Genomic DNA, 18,805 nt, shown 5'->3' with positions numbered 1-18,805 from the left:
ATTTGGTTTTTAAATAACTTTTAAAAAAGGAAGAAAAGGCCCATATTAATATTTCTTTTTAACTACATTTTAAATTTTGTATATTGTATTGATTGTTTTGTTTTAAACTGGCTGTAAGCCGCCCTGAGTCCACCAGGAGAAGGGCGGGGTATAAATGTAATAAATAAATAAATAAATAAATAAATAAATAAATAAATAATTGGATACCTATTTAAGATATATCAAACTATATCTTAAATAGATATAACTGGAAAACTGTATCTGTAGTTTGCAGGCAACACAAGTCTTCTTACACCCTCACCCATTTTACTATTTATATGTTTTTTGAATTATGTACAATGTTTAGCAAGAAATCAGGACAGGTAGAGCTTAATGACATATACAGGTAGGATGGTATAAGCTCTGGTCTTACCTGTCACCTGGTTTAAATTCCCGGGAAACCTTGGTTTTCTTTTTCTTATGTTTCCTCTTGAGGTTTTTAATAGAAAGCGGGATGCTTTTTTTACGCCCTGCACCACTGCCGCTCTGAGACGAGGCTGTGGAGCTGGCAGAAGATGTTACAGAGCTGGTGTCATCTGTGTCATCGGCTGCTTCATCATCAGCATCCTGCTCTATAGACTGCAGATTGTAGTCTGAGGAGCCATCATCCCGTTTCAGGACAAAGGCTGATTGCAACTGGAGCCCAGCTGCTTCACAGGACAAGCCTTTCCTTGTTTCATCAATGTGCTCTCTTTTTACGTCCTGCAAGCCTATAGTGTCACTGAAGGAATCCTCTGCTCCACATTTCAAATTGGCTTTAAGATGTTCAGGCTGTTGGTCACCTGCTGCAGCAGATTCTCCTTCAGGGAGATCAAGGGTATTCTGAACGTCTGGGGAACACGACATGATCTTCACTATTTGTTTCTTCAGTAGTCTCCTTACCTATAGGGAATCAGCACAGGTCAGGGAACACAAAAAATTCCCACCGCTTAAAGAAATTAAGCCATTTTTAAAAAAAATGTGGTTTTCAGTTACATCATACTGATATCGGTTATATTCAAATAGCAGATTGGTATAAGGAATAAAAGATAGTATATCACTCAATATATTTATATGGTGGAAGATAGGATGATTTGAAAATTATAGAGATACAATGAATGGTGCCAGTGCAAACTGCATAGACATATATCCTTTTTTTTGGGGGGGGGGGTGTCGTATCTATGGTCTTAAACACATGTTCATACTGTTATACATATATACTATCACTAACAGGTGCTTACACTGCAAGGAAATAGTGTGATAGTTAAGTATGCAGAACATTATTAAAATGGTTATATTTCATAATCCTGCTAGTCATTTTAAAAAGCTACACTGATAAATTCTTTAGAAGTACTGAAGATTCAAATACAATATTATGAATAAATTTCAAAACCTGCCACTGACTTTTACTTCAGAAAATGAAGAGTTTAAAATATTAACTTTTGCCAGGCAGAAAACATTATTTATTTATACTGAGACACTTGCAACTGAATTTTAGGTAGAAATTTATTGAACATTAAGGTGTTTTCAGACAGACAACAAGTGTATATTACAGTACCTTTTCAGGTTTTACATTGGATACGAAACAAGGACAGGCCATCTGCAATATTAAACACCATCATTTTGGTATTACTATTGAATGCAAAGGATTGTTAACAGAAATAAAATACATTTAGAAAATTATTCCACAGTTTTGGAAACATTTCATTCACAGTTTCATTTGTATTGTAACCCCTAAAATCTATTAAAAATAGATTTCCGGTTATGTTTTTCTCAGAAGAAAATGCTAGTTGAAAGAAGAAAAAAAATACTATTATTTGAAACCATTCAGGCAGAATGCTAGACCTATAATCCTTGCATAGATGGTTAGCCATGTTTTGAAGCCTGACAAAGTCTTCTACTTTTTAAATCTCTAAACATGCATGGGAAGGTTTAGCTTTAGCTAAGAAATGTAAAATATATTTTTAAATATATCTTGACTCCTCAAAGATTATTTAAAAGGGATGGTCGCTGGATTTCCAATGCTGGCACTTATTTGAATATTCTTTAAATCACACAATTTGGTCGTCTCCAGATACAGTCTTGTTGGTTTTAGATTACTAAATAAATCAATGCAATTTGGGGAGGAAGTAATGTATTTAAGGATCTCAATATGTTGTTGAATTATATTCCTGAAATGTGGAATTTCTCATTTCATCAAGCCCCGGCAATGGCAAAGAAGTTAATTTTACATCCTTTGAAAGAAAGCTACTCTGATTTTAAAGAATGCATTCAAGATATGAGTTAGCTAACTCTTTTTAAAAAGTCTCTGTGTTCTAAAAATGAGGAAATAGCACAATGTGTTGATATATGGTCTAGATTTAATGATAAGTTAAATGACTGAATTAACTTTATATTGTTAACTATAGTTACCCTATGGATTCTTTTTCCGTTCTAATTTCTTTTCTCATACCAGATTTAGTTTATTTTGTGAACGAAGGCAAATATGTGTGTCCTAGAATAATGTGAATCGGTCACTGGCTCAAAGGTTTATTCTTTCAAGATTTCGGACTTGTGCTGGAGCCCATCCTCAAAGAATTTCTCTCTTTTTATCTCCAGTTACTCTAACTCAGGAGTCCCCGGGCGGTGGACCGGTGCTAGGCTGCGGCATGCCAGCAACCGGTCCGCACAAACAAGCAAAGCCCCATCTGTGAGATGCAGGCAGCACACAAAACCATGCCCCCTCCCATCTATGGAAAAACCTTTCTCCACAGAACCGGTCTCTGGTACCCAAAAGGTTGGGGACCTCTGCTTTAACTGATGTCATTATGACATATCTAGCTTTCTTTTTTCCCTGTCATTTTACTCTGTTGGTGATGTGTTTTTGTATTTCACTATTTTAAATAAGAAAAAAAGGAAAGCTTGATTTCACCACCACATTTGAAAAATGCTATGTATTCTTTGGTGAATGAGGTTTAACAGGTCCAGATTAAAGGATGTGCAACTGAAATCTGACTATATTTTTAGATTAGTCCCAAAACTGCCTATAAAATTAAGAAATAGGCGCAGTGATTGGAAATATTGGCTATGAAATATCAAGGGCATACATTTATCCGATATAACTATGATTGTAAAACAGTAAGATACCATATAACACTAAATATAGTGTTTATAACAGTAAATATAGATTCTAATATTTAAAAAATGGTAAACATGCAGAATAGATTACTTGTTATTTATGAAATAAACAGCACTTTACAACATAAATTCTGAATGAATTGGCATTTCAAATTTAGATTTTAATCCAAATTTTGTCTGAAATAATACACAAAATTGTTGAAATATATCAAAACTAGACCTCTGTTACTACTGTATGCGTAAATAACAAGCATTTTTCATGTGAAAAATATGATACACATCAATACTTAAGAGTCTCAACTATTTAAAAAGTCACCATATAAAAACAAATTCCACCATTTATCAATTAATTCAAACAACAGAACACTATACATTTTCTCTGAATGAGCAACTATCATATGAATTTCCAATGATATAGGAAATTCTGGAATTTCCAGAATTCAAAATTCTGGAATCACTTAACATTCATTTTTTTTCTATTCCCTTGCCGAAGTGTAAATTGGAAATATAATAATACTAATAATTAAAGTTTATGCTAACCCATGTCTGCATAACCTACAAGACTAAATGATGTCTGAATATGGTTAAGCAATCAACTAATATTATGCTTGGGTGTTTCTTAAAATATCATGTCCTGGGAAATAAAATTAAAAAAGGGAATGCAGTCCCCAAAGATTATTCCATCTTCTTAACCATAGCAGAAATTGGCAATAGTGGGGATATACAGAGACAAACAAGAACAGTTAGAAATAATGAATAAAGCAGACTTCTCAGAAATAGTTCAATATTCTTAGCTAACTTATATCAGGGAACATACCTTCTTAGAAGCTGATCCTTCTCCCAGAACACAGTTTCTCTCTGGACATTCACACGTGATTTTTGCTGGCTCCACTTTCTCTGGAAATACATATAGACACCTTTCTCCAAGTTGCCGTTCAGCATGGTCAAAACAACCCAGACGTTTTACTCTATTAAAAGCAAAACAGAAGTAGTGTCACCTTACTGCTGGATGGTATCTTTTTCTTGATTCTTCAGCATTGGCTTAAATGTCTAAAACTATTTCAACCATATGCACAGTGATGCACTATTTGGGAAATCACGATTTAAAGAGATAAGTACTTTTTAATTTTACAAAAATTTAGAGTAAATTGAGTAATAAAAAGATTTACTAATGAAAAACATATTCCTATGGCATGTACAGAAACAGGTCATGGGGTATACGGGTGTGCCTGCATGCGTGTGTGCGCACCCCCCCATACACACATAATTACATGGTTGGAACGCTTTATTCTTCAGAGCTCAGTTAGCCCAGAGCACCTCTGTACAGAATTGCTACTGATATAGCTTCTATATTGAGCAAAGTGCACAATTACCCTTCAAATAAACACTTTCTAGAAATGTATTTATTTATTTAAAATATTTATATAGCTGCCCATTTTAAAATCAGCTCAGGATGAGACAGGCAAAAAGAAGACTGGATGTGAGACGAGGTCATATAATGTCATATAATGGCCATTCCTGATATAAACTTTGGTTGTAAGAAGCAGAATTAAGCAGCAACTCACATTTATGCATGTCTTAATATCATTTTCATGTATATTAATCCATCACATGATGCATTTGCTTTGGTTTAATTGATGTAAAACATACCAAGAAAGAAATCATGATTCACCATTCATGATTCACCAGGAATGGAACCATTCCAGCCATTCCTGATATATATATAAAAATAGAGGGAACACAAAATTAAAGAAGAAAGAGAAAAGGGGAAAAAAGATATTTAAGGAAGTGATTTCTGATTTTGTTTAAAGTGGGTATTAGCAAACTTGATATCTTTCCTCTCCCTTGAAATTGCATATCACTTCTCCCCATATTCCAACCCATTTCAATCCTCCAATCCAAAAATCAGAGTTGCTTTTGTCCAGTTTCCACAGACAATAAAGGCTTTCCTGTATTTTATCCCTAATCAAACTAATCAATTTTATATTATTTGTTCTTGTATAGTATTCTGACATTGTTAATTCTTCCATTGATTTTGAAATATTGTTGTAAGACTTGGTCTCCATTTATATCTTCTTTTGCCCATCCTAAAGATTTTTTTGGAGTCTTCTACAGGCCTCTCTTTACTATTTTTACCAATTTGTTTTGTAATTTTTTCTTTTTCTTGTAAATCCAGTAAGTAGTCCATTAACTACAAATTGTTCATCTTGACTTAATATCTGTGTCTCCCCTCTGATTTTGTTTTCCAAAATTTTCACTTTAACTTTACTTTGAATTAACTATTCATTCAGTTGTCCTGTAAATTCTTCAAAATTATTTGTCTTTTAATTCCTCTTTGAGATTTTTTTTAAGATAGGCAGTTATTGATGCTGTTATTGTGGCTGCAAACTTCTTTCTCAATTCTTCAAAGTTTGTTTGAAATGTCTCAAATGTGTGATTTTACTCTTATCTGGAATGAAGTTTTACTGGAAGATTTTTTAAAGAAAAACACTGATGTTCTGAAGATATCTTTTATCTCTGAAGTAACTGTAATTCAAATGTGCTTAAGATAGTGAGGCTTTAGCGAACCCTTACAGAAGCCCCTGTGGCTATGAGCTCATGGTGCTTTAACTGATGAGTTGACTATAATCCTGTAGTCTCCTTGCAAGCAGGTGGAGTAAGAGCAATAAGATCCAAGAAGGGAAAACTATAAAACAATGGATTTTATGAAAGTAAGTGGTTATTCTATTTTTATCAATTCAAAGACATTAAAGCCAGCAGTGTGCTGCAGCTGCCAAAAAAGCCAACACAATGCTAGGCTGCATTAACAGAGGGATAGAATCAAGATCACGTGAAGTATTAATACCACTTTACAATGCCTTGGTAAGGCCACACTTGGAATACTGCATCCAGTTTTGGTCACCATGGTGTAAAAAAGATGTTGAGACTCTAGAAAGAGTACAGAGAAGAGCAACAAAGATGATTAGGGGACTGGAGGCTAAAACATAAGGAACGGTTGCTGGAATTGGGTAAGTCTAGTTTAACAAAGAGAAGGACGAGGGGGGACATGATAGCAGTGTTCCAATATCTCTGGGGCTGCCACAAAGAAGAAGGAGTCAAGCTATTTTCCAAAGCGCCTGAAGGCAGGACAAAAAGCAACGGGTGGAAACTAACCAAAGAGAGAAGCAACCTAGAACTAAGGAGAAACTTCCTGACAGTTAGAAAAATTAACCAGTGGAACAACCTGCCTTCAGAAGCGGTGAATGCTCCAACACTGGAAGTTTTAAAGAAGAAACTGGACAGCCATTTGTCCGAAATGGTATAGGGTTTCCTGCCTGAGCAGGGGGTTGGACTAGATGACCTCCAAGGTCCATTCCAACTTTATCATTATTAAACAATTTATTGAGAGCAGGCCTTTTCGGAAGCTGGTATGAACTGTTTCTTACCTAGATAAATTCTCTTGAGTGATTAAAGATGGTGGTGGGCTTATACTATCAGTTCCCCCAGGACAGAAGCTTTTAGTGATCCAAGTAACTTTCAGTTCTATTACCTGTACCTAAAGAAGAAAAGATTAGATTGTGAGAGAAATATTTTATTAAGATATCCTTGTATTCTGTAACTGTTTGCAAAATTAACAATTTCTGATAAAGATTTCTTTTCTGAGCTGCCATTTTGTCTCAAATTCTGAATTTCCTTTTGATTTCCATCTTTTTCTGCGATATCCCAGAAAATCCAAATAACCCTAAACCAGATATAATCCTAATATTAATTATGCTTCTTAAAGAGATGCACAATATATTAAAAAAATCTGGTAGCCAAAACAGAAAACAGACAGCACAAAAATTGCATTATAGGACCCTACTCTTCCCAGATCTGAATTATCTCTTATTTTAACTTATCTGTTCCTGCATATTTTCTTCAAGATTATTTCTACATTCCTTTGCATTTACTTGCCAAGTGGCATCCTCCCGAGGATTTTTCTGATTAAATGCTAACTGCTAACGATTTAATATCCAAATGGACATAACTTCTACATTATAGACTTCTTCTATTAGGAATTTAAGCCTATGAACTGAGCAAGAAAAGAAAACACTGAAATGGAATTGTTTTCTAAAACAGAAGGCTACTCCCTCTCTTAGCTTACACAGACATTTCAAGATTACACACCAGGCTTTGTTTTGGGGAAAATCCAAACGATATTTCATAATAGGGTTATCTCACTGAAACATACCTCTTCTACCACAACTCTGAATTTGCTCTTCGTACTGAGTACAGGTTTCACTCCTGAAAGCCACTGCACATTTGAGAAGACTTTTGAAGGACCAATGAGAACTTGCCCAGGATAAAAGCCATATGAATCATCAAAAAACAGGCCCTGAAAAATGAAGCAAAAACAGAAGTACAAGTCAGATATGACTAAATCACGGTCTATTCTAGTTGAATGAATTTCCCACATTTTATCCTAATTTTATCATTGAGGAAATTCTTAAAAACTTGGGGTTCATCTTCCTGCGCCTAATAAATTCTCCTTTCTGCTCTAGTCATTCTAAAAAACTACAAAAATACATAATTATGATTGGCTAAAGTACAAGGATTTCAGGAGTACAAGGAAACAAATAAGTCATTTCCATTCACCACAATAACAGAAAAGCCTTCTATTAACCTGTACTAAATAAGTTCTTGAGTCTTTGGGAATAAATTAGATTCTGTAAGTGAACTTCCTTACTTCTGCTAGCAACAACTGTTACTTAGGCATACATGGTCAAACATTCAGGAAGACAAAAAGGAAACTATTAGCCCATACAAATAGGACCTGAGAGCAATAACTTATCTATTTCTACATACAACAGTGGGGATATTGTTGAGAAGGGACGGGTTTTGCTGCATGACTGCAATGAAGCACTTTATTTTTCCTTATTTTTTCTAGCAAAAATAATTGCCAACCATTTACTTTTAGGCAAGAGAAAATATATTATATTATATACTAAATAAAAACATCTTGACAGGATAAAAACTGGTAGTGGTTTTGAAGTGCATGAACAATAGGATTGTATCCAGTTGAATGATTTTTGGCTTCAAATACCAGCCTTACAGTTTGGTCCTAAGCTGCTATTCTCAGATGGAAAACCAAGCTTAACTACCATGTTTCCCCCCAAAATAAGACCAGGTCTTATTATTATTATTTTTTTGCCTCCAAAAGAGGCACCAGGTCTTATTTTCTGGGTAGGTCTTACCTCACCTCCAGCACCAACAGCCCCACCAGCCGATCCACTTCTTCTGGGGCCGAAGTTTTGCAGCTGCATTCGGGCCTGCATTTTGCACTCAGGCCTTTCCAGAAGACCTAAGCAGCCAAACTATGGATTGAATCCATAGCTCGGTTCTTGGCTGTACCGGCCTTCCAGAAAGCCCTGTGATTGAGAAATGCAGGCCTGGCTGCAGAAGAGGCCTCAAAAGAAGTGGGCTGGCAAGGAAAGGCCTGGCTGCAAGGTACGTGGGTGCGGGGAACGTGGGGCAGCTCCACACTCCCTTTCCCCACCCTAGCTTGATTTTTAGGTGTGTGCCTCACCCCAAAACTAGGGCTTATTTTTGGGATAGGGCTTATATTAGGCCCACCCCGCAAAATCAAGCTAGGGCATATTATTGGTGTAGGCCTTACTTTTGGGGAAACACAGTATTTTATCACATTACATTCCTTTCCCAAATTCCTAATGCTGAATAAGCTTTCAACTATAGGTAGTCTTCAACTTACAACAATTTGATGTTACAAAGATACTTAAAAAAGTAACTTATGACCGGTTTTCACACTTACAACTGTTGCAGTATCCCCACTGTTATGTGATCAAGATTCAGGCAAATGGGAGGAATTTATGACAATTGCACTGTCCGGGGGTCATGTGATCACCATCCAAACTTCCCAGCCAGCTTCCAATCAGCAAAGTCAGTGGGAAAAGCCAGATTCGCTTAATGACAGCATGTTTCACCTAACAACTGTGGCAAAAGATGATGTAAAATAGGGCAAAACTCACTTAACAACTGCCTTACTTAGCAATCAAAATTTTGGAGTCAATTGTTGTTGCAAGTCAAGGACTACCTGTATGCTATGCTCTACCAAATCCTCAAGAATATGCTGAAATGTATCTCTACAAATTAAGACTTATTAAAATGACTAAAAACATACTGAATCACTGACATGTGGGCAGACGTCATAGAGTTTTGCCGCATCTTCTGTGCTCATGGAACATCTAAAGAAACACATAACCATTGGGAAAAAGATTGCAAAAGAATTAGCATAATCTTCTTAATATTTGAATTTACATGCTCTTATGCTAGAATTTAATGATGTCAACTAATGAATAAAAAGATAAAGGTAAAGGTTTCCCCTATACAGTTGTGTTCAAATGTACGGTGTTGTGCTAATCTCTATTTCTTAGCCAAGGGAGCCAGCGTTGTCCAAAGAGGCTTCTGTGATCGTGTAGCCAGCATGGCTATATGCCAAGGCACACAGAACACTGTTACCTTCTCACTGCAGTGGTACTTATTTATCCACTTGCCTTTAAATACTGAAAAAACTCATTGGTCCATTAAACTTATATGTTCAACTTTGACTGTTCAGACCTCCCCAGAGTTTCAGGCAGAATCTTTCTTAATCAGTCCTATCTGGAAATGCCAGCAATTGAACCTGGACATTTTTGCATGCAAACCATTTGGGGTGTGTGTTTGAGGGATTATTGAGTGCCCCCCCCCAAGCAGATTTAGCTATACTAATTTTTGTTACTAACTAAGTCATATACCCATTGGATTTAACCAAACTGCAGGGTCTCTAACATGGCACCTAGGGGCAATGTTCTTTAATGCTCACCAAGCTTTCTGCAGTATCGGATTTTATTTTTTAACTTTATTTTAATTAGCTAGCATGCATGAAACAAATCAGTAACATCAAACATAAGTATATGCTTAGGAATGTTCTCAGGTCCCTTGGATACCGTGGAGCACTCCTAGCAAATAGATTCTGTTCTTTTTCCTTCTGGTAATAGGATGTTCTGCAATTGATTGTACCAACCGCACACAACGATTTTGTGAGAGGATTTCTAACAGGATCTCAAAATTCCAATGTGCCCAATGGTCCAAAAAGGCTGAGGTTTTCTGACATAGAACCTAAGAAAGCCCTACTGTACAAAGTCCTAATTTTAAGAACAATATTAAGGCCTTTAATAAAGCCTGATATTGTTATAGTTGAGTAATTCAGTTTAGAATAGACGTATATATTTATATATCACCCATGAAATTATGAGAAATATAGATTTATATGGACAAAAAATATCTTACATTCTAAGATTTTAGGAGAGAATAGGGGGCCAGGAAAAAAAATATTCAAGATGTTGTCTTATTTGCTCGACACAATGAAATCATCAGGGTAGATGATCCCCGAACAGCCGATGATCTTGCCCCTCCCCCCTCCCATTAGTGGCAAGCTCACAGGGCTTGACACATGTACCAGGCGGCATGGCAACCCACACAGGCATGCCCTGCGCTGCGGAGGTTACCATTATTTTTCCGTGTATAAGACGCTGCACTTGTATAAGACGCACCTGATTTTTGAACAGGGTGTTTGCAGGAAAAAATAGCATCTTATACACGGAAAAATACGGTAACGTGTAGTTCAGAAATAGTAATTATAGATTATCAATTATATCAAACAATTACAGTATTTCAAGAGGTAGTATCCAATTCTGCAGCCTTCACAATACGGGTGTCTCCTAAGGAGTTTTGACTACAACTTCCTCTGTATCTGATAAGTGGCCATATTAATCTGGAGAGCATGGTTCAGTTAAGCACATGTCAGAATAGTTTGTTGTTGAAATTTTAGTTTTCTACTTAACAAGTTGCTTCAACAAAGTTCTTATATGCTTATTATACAACTCAGATGCCCCACATCCTCACATTACAATATAAATGTTTCCTATAACTGACATTACTTAGCTAGATATGCCAGCTAATGAAGCTTTTGAAGGTAAGGGAGATAGAAGAGTTAACATTAAAAATAATGTTAGAAATGCAACAGCCAAGCAATCAACCCAAACTGCCAGTTTTCACTCAGATTATACAAGTAATAACTTTGAAACAACCCCCCAACTTCTTATTAAAATATTCTGTATAGCATAGATTTATCAACATAGTTGATAAATCTGAGGAATAAGCGTACAACTAACAAGTGTACAACTAACAAATCAGAAACTTTAATTCAAAACTTAATTACCTGGGAGCAAATTTAATGGAACTTACTCCGTGATAAGCATGTGTAGAAGACTGCCCTTAAGAACCTATATTTAGTTAACAGCTAATGACATGCTCCACAGCAAAGCAACAGAAATACCTTGCGCCATTGGAGAGCTTCAGAATGATTTGGTTCTTTAAATCATACACCTTTCCAAGCCACCAGTCATACGCTATGCAGTCACCGTACATAAAGGGCTGAGGGGGAAGGAGAGAGTTAGAATGCCTGATTTCATAGTTTATTTTATCAGAGTTAGAAATTATTTTAATTCAATTAAGTTCATACAATTGTAATAGGGTAAACTAAATCAAAGTAGGAACTACTTCAAGTGCAAATGACCATGATCAATTGAACATCTTCCAGATGATTAAAAGGATTTTTCCTCCTTTATAAAATCCAGATATACAGAAATGTGTTAGTGTTTGTATTTTATAACCAACACCATAGTGGAGCTGAACAAATAAACATAGAAAAGAAATTATAATAGAAACTTCAAATCAGGAGACTGTCACTTCTAGTTTTGTCTTAGGTATAAAAGCTGCTTAGGTGACCTTGGACCAGTCATTCTCTCAGCCCAACGCACCTCCCAGGATTGTTGTTGTTGTGGGGAATATAGGAGGAGGAAGGAGTATTATGTATGTTTGCTGCCTTGAGTTACTTATAAAGTAATAACAGCAAGATAAAAAACATAAAATAAATAAATAGCTGGGAGCATCTTGGAGAAATCTTATAAATAAAGTGGTCCAAGAAAGGACAGAATGTTTTGTGTGACAATAAATTGAGTAGTTTCCTCAGCCTTGTAAGATCTGTATGACAGCCAGTATGCTGTGGTGGTTAAGTAGGTCTGGTACTAGCAAGCCACAGGTTCTACACCCCAACAATGAAGCTTATTGTGTGATTTTCAGTCAGTCATTTTCTCTTAGTCCAAGTTTTTGTTATGGGAAAAAAAATAGAAGGGAGAACTATTTATATCACCTTAAACTCCTGTATGAAAGAAGAGATATAAATCGATCAAATAAACAAGCAAACTGTAATTGATGAAACTGTAACACTTCTCACCTTTTTGAGAATAATTTCAGAGCACAAAGTTTTTAATTTTAAAATGTTAGTTTTAAAAAAGACAATGTACAGCAATAGCTAGAAAAACAAACAAAATTGCAAATTTTTATATTTATAAAATATTTATATTTTATATTTCCTATATACTGTATAATATAGGAAATGCATTGTTTTTGCTAAAGATGTTACTGACCCGGTGTATTAACTGTACTGTACTTCTGGATCGTATTGTTGACATGAGGTTCCCTTGATCAAGTAATCAGTTTGGCTAATCACTATGTAGGGAGACTCTCTAATGTTATGACTAAGCCCTTGCTTAATTGGAAAGAAACTACTTGCAAATTTTAAAAATAATACAAATATTGTGTCATTTGTTTCAAAGGCTTATATTCCATACAATAGTGTTGTCAGGAAAGGAGCTTACAGAGTTAGTTTTTGTTTTTATTATTTTTATATCTTGCTTTTATTTTGTACCACTCAAGCAGCATCCATAATGATCTTGCCTCCTATTTTCCTCAAGACAACAAACCTGTGAGATAGGTTGGACTAAGAGAGAATGGTTGCTTAAAATCACTAGTCAGCATTTATACCTAAGGAAAGCCTAGAACTCATGGTCTCCTGGTTTCTAGGCCAACACCTTAGCCACTGTTACTAATATGTTGAAACAATTTAATAGTAAGGCAGTAGAGGAAAGAAAAAGAGATTAAATCCAAAATTTGATTTTATTCTAAAAGAATAAAAGGACTTGGCTTATGTTATAAGGTCTTGTAAGAGCTTCCAAACTGGAGATCAAAACGAGAAATGCTAAAGCACAGAAAAAAATCTGGAATACTCTCTCTAGATCAAATGTGAGCTGTAATAATTGACACTGCTTATTTTTCTTGTTGATTTAAGGTTATATTTGTTAAGCTAGAAGAGTCCTTGCTGTGTCAGGCTAAATAGTCTAAAGCATCCTCACCCAAATATTCTGAAGATCTTTACTGTTAACAGGATACAGGATACAGTTGGTTCCCACCAGTTTTACTGCACACTCTATATTGACATCAACAACTGTCCCACACTGGCTGTCCTGGAAAGAAAAACAGATATTTCTTTAAACTTCAATGGGCTTTCAATATTTGCAGAATCCAAGAATCCTTTAAGTTTCACCCATTGCTTTCATAGAAAGAGAATCAAGATTCATGAAATACAACCTAACAAGATGACTAAAGAGCTTTAATGTCGTCTCCCCCATTTACTGGGCAAAAAACCCCCTACTGCATCCAGAGCCTTTTCTTCTTTCCAAATCCATCACCCTTATCTAAAGTGTGGAACTCGTACATCGGATAAACTATTTCTCAGACTAGGTAGCATCTGCCTGCTATCCAAGATGTCAGAACAAGGAGGATAGCCTTTATATTCAAGTCAATTCAGATTATTGTCAAAAGAATTCCATAGAAAACCAATATTTCTTAAACACTATTTTAGGCATTCAAGTGTCAATGATTATAGAGCTTGTATTCTTTGAACATTTAGAAAAGTGCTAAAAATCTTTTTGTAGAACAAATATCAGTAAATAGTACTTTCATGTATCCTAAATTGTGAGTGTTCTTTTTTCTGCCTTTAGTTCTTCACATTTAAAGCATTATTTAATTAAAATAATCAATAACCAAGAGGATGAAATATTATTTTTGATACCCCTTGTGTCTATATATTACTTGCTGAGAAAGTAGATACAAATCTAGATACGTCATTATCTTTTTATAATCTGGCAATTGCTAGAATGATTTCTTTATTAATGAGTAGCATCTATTTAAAGATGAAGCAATAGCAGAATTATTCCCAAACATCAAGATTTATTAAAGGACACATTTATACTGAAGAGATCTGTCAATATAAAATAAGTGAATTTCTTCAGGGAAGATAAAGCTGTTAATGGCTCTAGTCACGATGACTAGACATTGCCTAATATTTCAGCAGTATACCGCCTCTTAATATCAGTTGCTAAGGACTACAAGATGATATTATATTATAGTTTGTTTTGTCTGTGGGCTTCTCCTCTTTTTGGATATATTACCCACGTATGTGTCTCTCTCCAAAAAACAAACATTAACTGGTCTGTAGCAAAGGGATTTCCAAGGGGAGACAAAACCTTTTACCATCAAGATTCTGAACATGATATCCATGCATAGTAGTATGTCAAATAGAAATGCTAAGGCCTAAAGACTGCATAATGGTTACAATAAGATAAGTAAGGTAAGGTAAGATAAGGTAAGATAACCTTTATTATCATTTTTTTTTACTGTGGGCACAACAGCACACATTAAAAATGAAATTTAGTTGCCCGCTCTCAAAGTGAAACACATACATGACACACACCTAAACATACTATGTACAACACATGTATAGACCCACATCCCTACATATACATAGCAAAATAAATATTAAATACTGTCCATCTTGAATATATAATGGAAGGAGGAAGCTTGAGAGTTCACAAGGTTAATTGTAATTGTAATGTACAGTATGAGGTTACTTCTTGCAATGCAGGTGTACAAGAATAGTGATTAAGGACTCAAGATTTCTTAAAATATATATTCCACTATATTCCTTTTCTAATTGTTCAATGAGAAAATCGTTCTTAATTTTCAAACCAAATGATTACTGAAAGCAGCTAATGATTTATACCAGAGGTCCCCAACCTTTTGGGTGCCAGGGACTGGTTCTGTGGAGGGTGACTTTTTTTGTGGACTAAGGGTGTGTGTGATTTTGCGTGATACCTAGATCCTGTGCATGTGTGGATGGGGCTTCATTCACTTGTGTGGCCTGGTTCTTGGCAGGTCACAGACCGGTGCCGGTGTGTGGCCCAGGGATTGGTGACCCTGATTTACACTTTTTTTCTTGACTGTTTGATTTCATGCTACTTTGCCACTAAGAAAAAATGTTTACTGATTCCTGAAAAATGGCTAATAATATACAAATGGCTTTTTACTTGTACCTGTAATAATATTTATTCCAATCTGAAAAACTGCAAACTGTTCCCTGCAGGAATCAGTATCCTAACCAGAGGTTCATCTGTGAACAGCAATTTGCCTCAGTGCTGATATTATTGATCGTATGCATCCTTTCTTCAATAACATCACATGCTAGCATGCTTATCTTTGAGCACTATTTGTACACGAGTATTAAAACACACCATTACTTCTATGTAGATAAATGATCTGGGCCTTGTAAAATATGTCTATTGAAGTTAAATTTAATAGTAGCATCAAATGAGATACGGCTTTGTCTCTTTGTCCTATGCATAGCAACACTTACACGTGAGCCCATATGCCTGACGACATCTCGCGGTACCACTGATCTGTCTTCGAGCTTCAACTAGAGTTGAGAAAGAGAGAGAGAGAGAAGATAGTATTAATTCTAAGCATATTTTACTACATGAGCAGCCAATATCCAAGAATATTTTTTTAAAAAAATTATATATAGATAACACATTTCTTCACAATCTTATCACTGGGTATAAGAACAATCAATACATAATGAAGTTTGCAATCATACAATACAATTTTTGTACTCTTCTGTGGGTCATATACTTGGGGATCCAACAAGAGTATGTATTATTCTGTTCTATTTGTAATTTTTCTTTCCTCAAAGCAACTCAGGCTTACATCAATAGGTTCTTGGAATATCTTCCCTTCCCATACTTAACAAGACCTAACCTGCTTATTATCAGAATTAGACTGCACAACATGTGCTGAAACTGTACTTTCATCACTTATCTGAATATCACCATTAATATTATATATTATATTGCCATATAATCACTATACTGGAGATGTCATACAAACTTAACTTCTGCAGAATAATATTTGCTATTCTGATTAAAGAAGGAATAGGCATTCCTACATCTGCAACAGCTATGCTGCACAAAAAAAGCAGTCACAGATCAGTAATATCGGGCAGTGATAATGAAATGGGGACTTTTGCATATTAACATTTGTATACTTCCTTGACAAGGTATATAATGCCTCTTCTGTTCCTGGGTGGTCTCTGAAACTATGCTATCTCTCCATCATCTTATACCAATATTAAAATACAAATGGCAAAACATTTCCAGAATGCAAAAAATGGTAAAAGGCAAGTACTTCCATTATTAATAACCCATCATACTAGAAAATAGATATGAGGACATAGTCTATAAATGTCATCTATTTATACCCAGTAACTTATACTGTATATGCTTCCCACTATTGTGCCCAAATAAAGATTCATCATCAAATAAAGCAACTGTGATTGCACTAAAAAGCTTTTTAAAACAGCTATCTTCCCCACAAATTTGCATTCTCTGAAAATGAGTATTATGACACAATTTTAAATTCTGCTTCCAGATACACTGATAAATGCATGCAAGAATGTGAATTGTTGCTTCACTTTCCAAACTGGCACACAAGCAATTTTCCCCCACTATGCTAATTTTTGGTCTCTCTTTTGGCTACTTTGCCTCTCTTCTTATACTTTTATATACTCTCTTTCACTTCACTAAAAATCTATATTTTACCTTGGCAGAACAATGCTTATCTTCAACCACCAACCCAAAGTTCAACAATTGTTTAGTGTGAGAGAAATAGAACTATTTTTTTATTACATTACATAGCTTCTTTGCAATTTTGAGATAATCTGGAGCATGATTTTAAATAATGTCTAAGTACCAGGGGAAACTTTCAAGAGTCTTGCAATATACTAGTATTGATTTATACAATGTATTGTGAAGGTATGCTGATGAGAAAGAAAACTGTAACATTAAATATCGGAAGTTGGAAATGGACAACTTGCATCTTATAGAACTATTCTCCAGAGAATACAACATGATCTAATAATCTAAAATAAACCCTCAAGTAGGGGAACCTTGGATACTACAGGCAAAATTTAATTCCAGACTCCACCCCAAAAAACAATAAAATCTACTGTATTCAAAAAAGTTCCAACAGTTTGGGTAAACTAAAAGCTTTGTGTCAGTTTAATCATTTGTATAATGTTATTGCAGATATCATGAATTACATAAATTGATGCAAAAGGTATGTTATATCATTCATAGATTTAACAGTCTGTTTAATGTGCTTCACAGTTTAACCATTCCTGAATGGTTGGTGTTATTTTCAGGAAAACAGAGCTCTTCTTATGAAACTATTATGTATTAAAATTATCTTGCTTCTCTTTCCAAGTAGAATCAAAATGCCTCATATACAATAAATCTGATACAGAGTTTCCAAATTATCTCCAAAATAATTCTGGTATAGCAAACTCTGTTATTTATCTGATGAAAGTGTGACAATAAAGAGGCCAAGTATGTCTTTTTGGATAATTGTTACATTATGCTCAAGCTACAACTGAAAATGCTCTGACAGGAAAAAGGATTTTTAAACATGCTAGTAGAAGCAAACTACCTTTAAGGTGTACATGAGGCTCTAAAAACGTTGGCTGCACCCCTTAATTCCTTCCCAAAATTGGTATCAAATTGTTTTGACTCATCCACTTCTTTGTCTTCTAACCTGTTGGGATGCTGTACACCTCTCTCCCTACTAAGTGGACTCCTCGGTAAAAAAAAAAATAGTGCAGGCTTTGAAGATATGAATCACCAATGAAGACACAACAAAAGTAACCTTCCAACTAGCCTGACCCAGTCCAGCAGAAGCTTTTAACTTACAAGAAAACCTGCACAACCTGGACAATATTTCATCACATTGTTATGTCATGAAGTCTTCTAACTTGGAACTTGAGGGGTCTGATCTAGCAAATTGTCAGCTTCAGTAACCCACAACTAATCAACCACTTGAGGCTGACTCAACAGATAATCTGCAGGAGCAGGTGTGGAAGAAATCAAGTGACAATAGGCTAGTGCCTGATCAGATATACTGAGGAATATACTAGCAGATTTGAAGAACCAAATAAAGATAATAATAACAATAGAATTGGAAGGGACCTTGGAGGTCTTCTAGTCCAACACCTTGCAGGAAACCCTATACCATTTCAGACAAATGGTTGTCGAGTCTCTTTTAAACACTTCCAGTGTTGAAGCATTCACAACGTCTGGAGGCAGGTTGTTCCACTGATTAATTGTTCTAACTGTCAGGAAATTTCCTCTTAGTTCTAGGCTGCTTCTCTCCTTGATTAGTTTCCATCCATTGCTTCTTGTCCTGCCCTCAGGTGCTTTGGAGAATAGCTTGACTCCTTCTTCTTTGTGGCAACCCCTGAGATATTGGAACACGGCTATCATATCATTCCTAGTCCTTCTCTTTATTAAACTAGACCAGTGGTGGCAAGACTATGGCATGCGAGCCAGAGGCGGCATGCAGAGCCCTCTCTCTGGGCACACGCCAC

The 18,805-nt window shown here is 35.5% G+C and overlaps 1 protein-coding gene across 1 annotated transcript in view; it reads right to left on the bottom strand.

Annotated features, from left to right (window-relative positions):
* Nucleotides 1-18,805, bottom strand: part of UBE2O (ubiquitin conjugating enzyme E2 O) — a 65,989-nt gene that overhangs the window by 16,850 nt on the left and 30,334 nt on the right. The window contains exons 2-10 of the mRNA XM_029284672.1: nt 15,746-15,805; nt 13,407-13,517; nt 11,489-11,586; nt 9,293-9,356; nt 7,346-7,489; nt 6,561-6,670; nt 3,953-4,103; nt 1,577-1,618; nt 413-921 (exon numbers count right to left, since the gene is read on the bottom strand). Coding sequence (XP_029140505.1) covers nt 413-921; nt 1,577-1,618; nt 3,953-4,103; nt 6,561-6,670; nt 7,346-7,489; nt 9,293-9,356; nt 11,489-11,586; nt 13,407-13,517; nt 15,746-15,805 — 1,289 coding nt within the window. The remainder of the gene's footprint in view (nt 1-412; nt 922-1,576; nt 1,619-3,952; nt 4,104-6,560; nt 6,671-7,345; nt 7,490-9,292; nt 9,357-11,488; nt 11,587-13,406; nt 13,518-15,745; nt 15,806-18,805) is intronic.

Source organism: Protobothrops mucrosquamatus, unplaced genomic scaffold, assembly GCF_001527695.2.
Source record: "Protobothrops mucrosquamatus isolate PMUCROS unplaced genomic scaffold, P.Mucros_1.0 scaffold815, whole genome shotgun sequence".
Taxonomy (NCBI): domain Eukaryota; kingdom Metazoa; phylum Chordata; class Lepidosauria; order Squamata; family Viperidae; genus Protobothrops; species Protobothrops mucrosquamatus.
The sequence above is the reverse complement of the archived record's forward strand: the minus strand, read 5'-3'. Positions and strand labels throughout refer to the sequence as shown.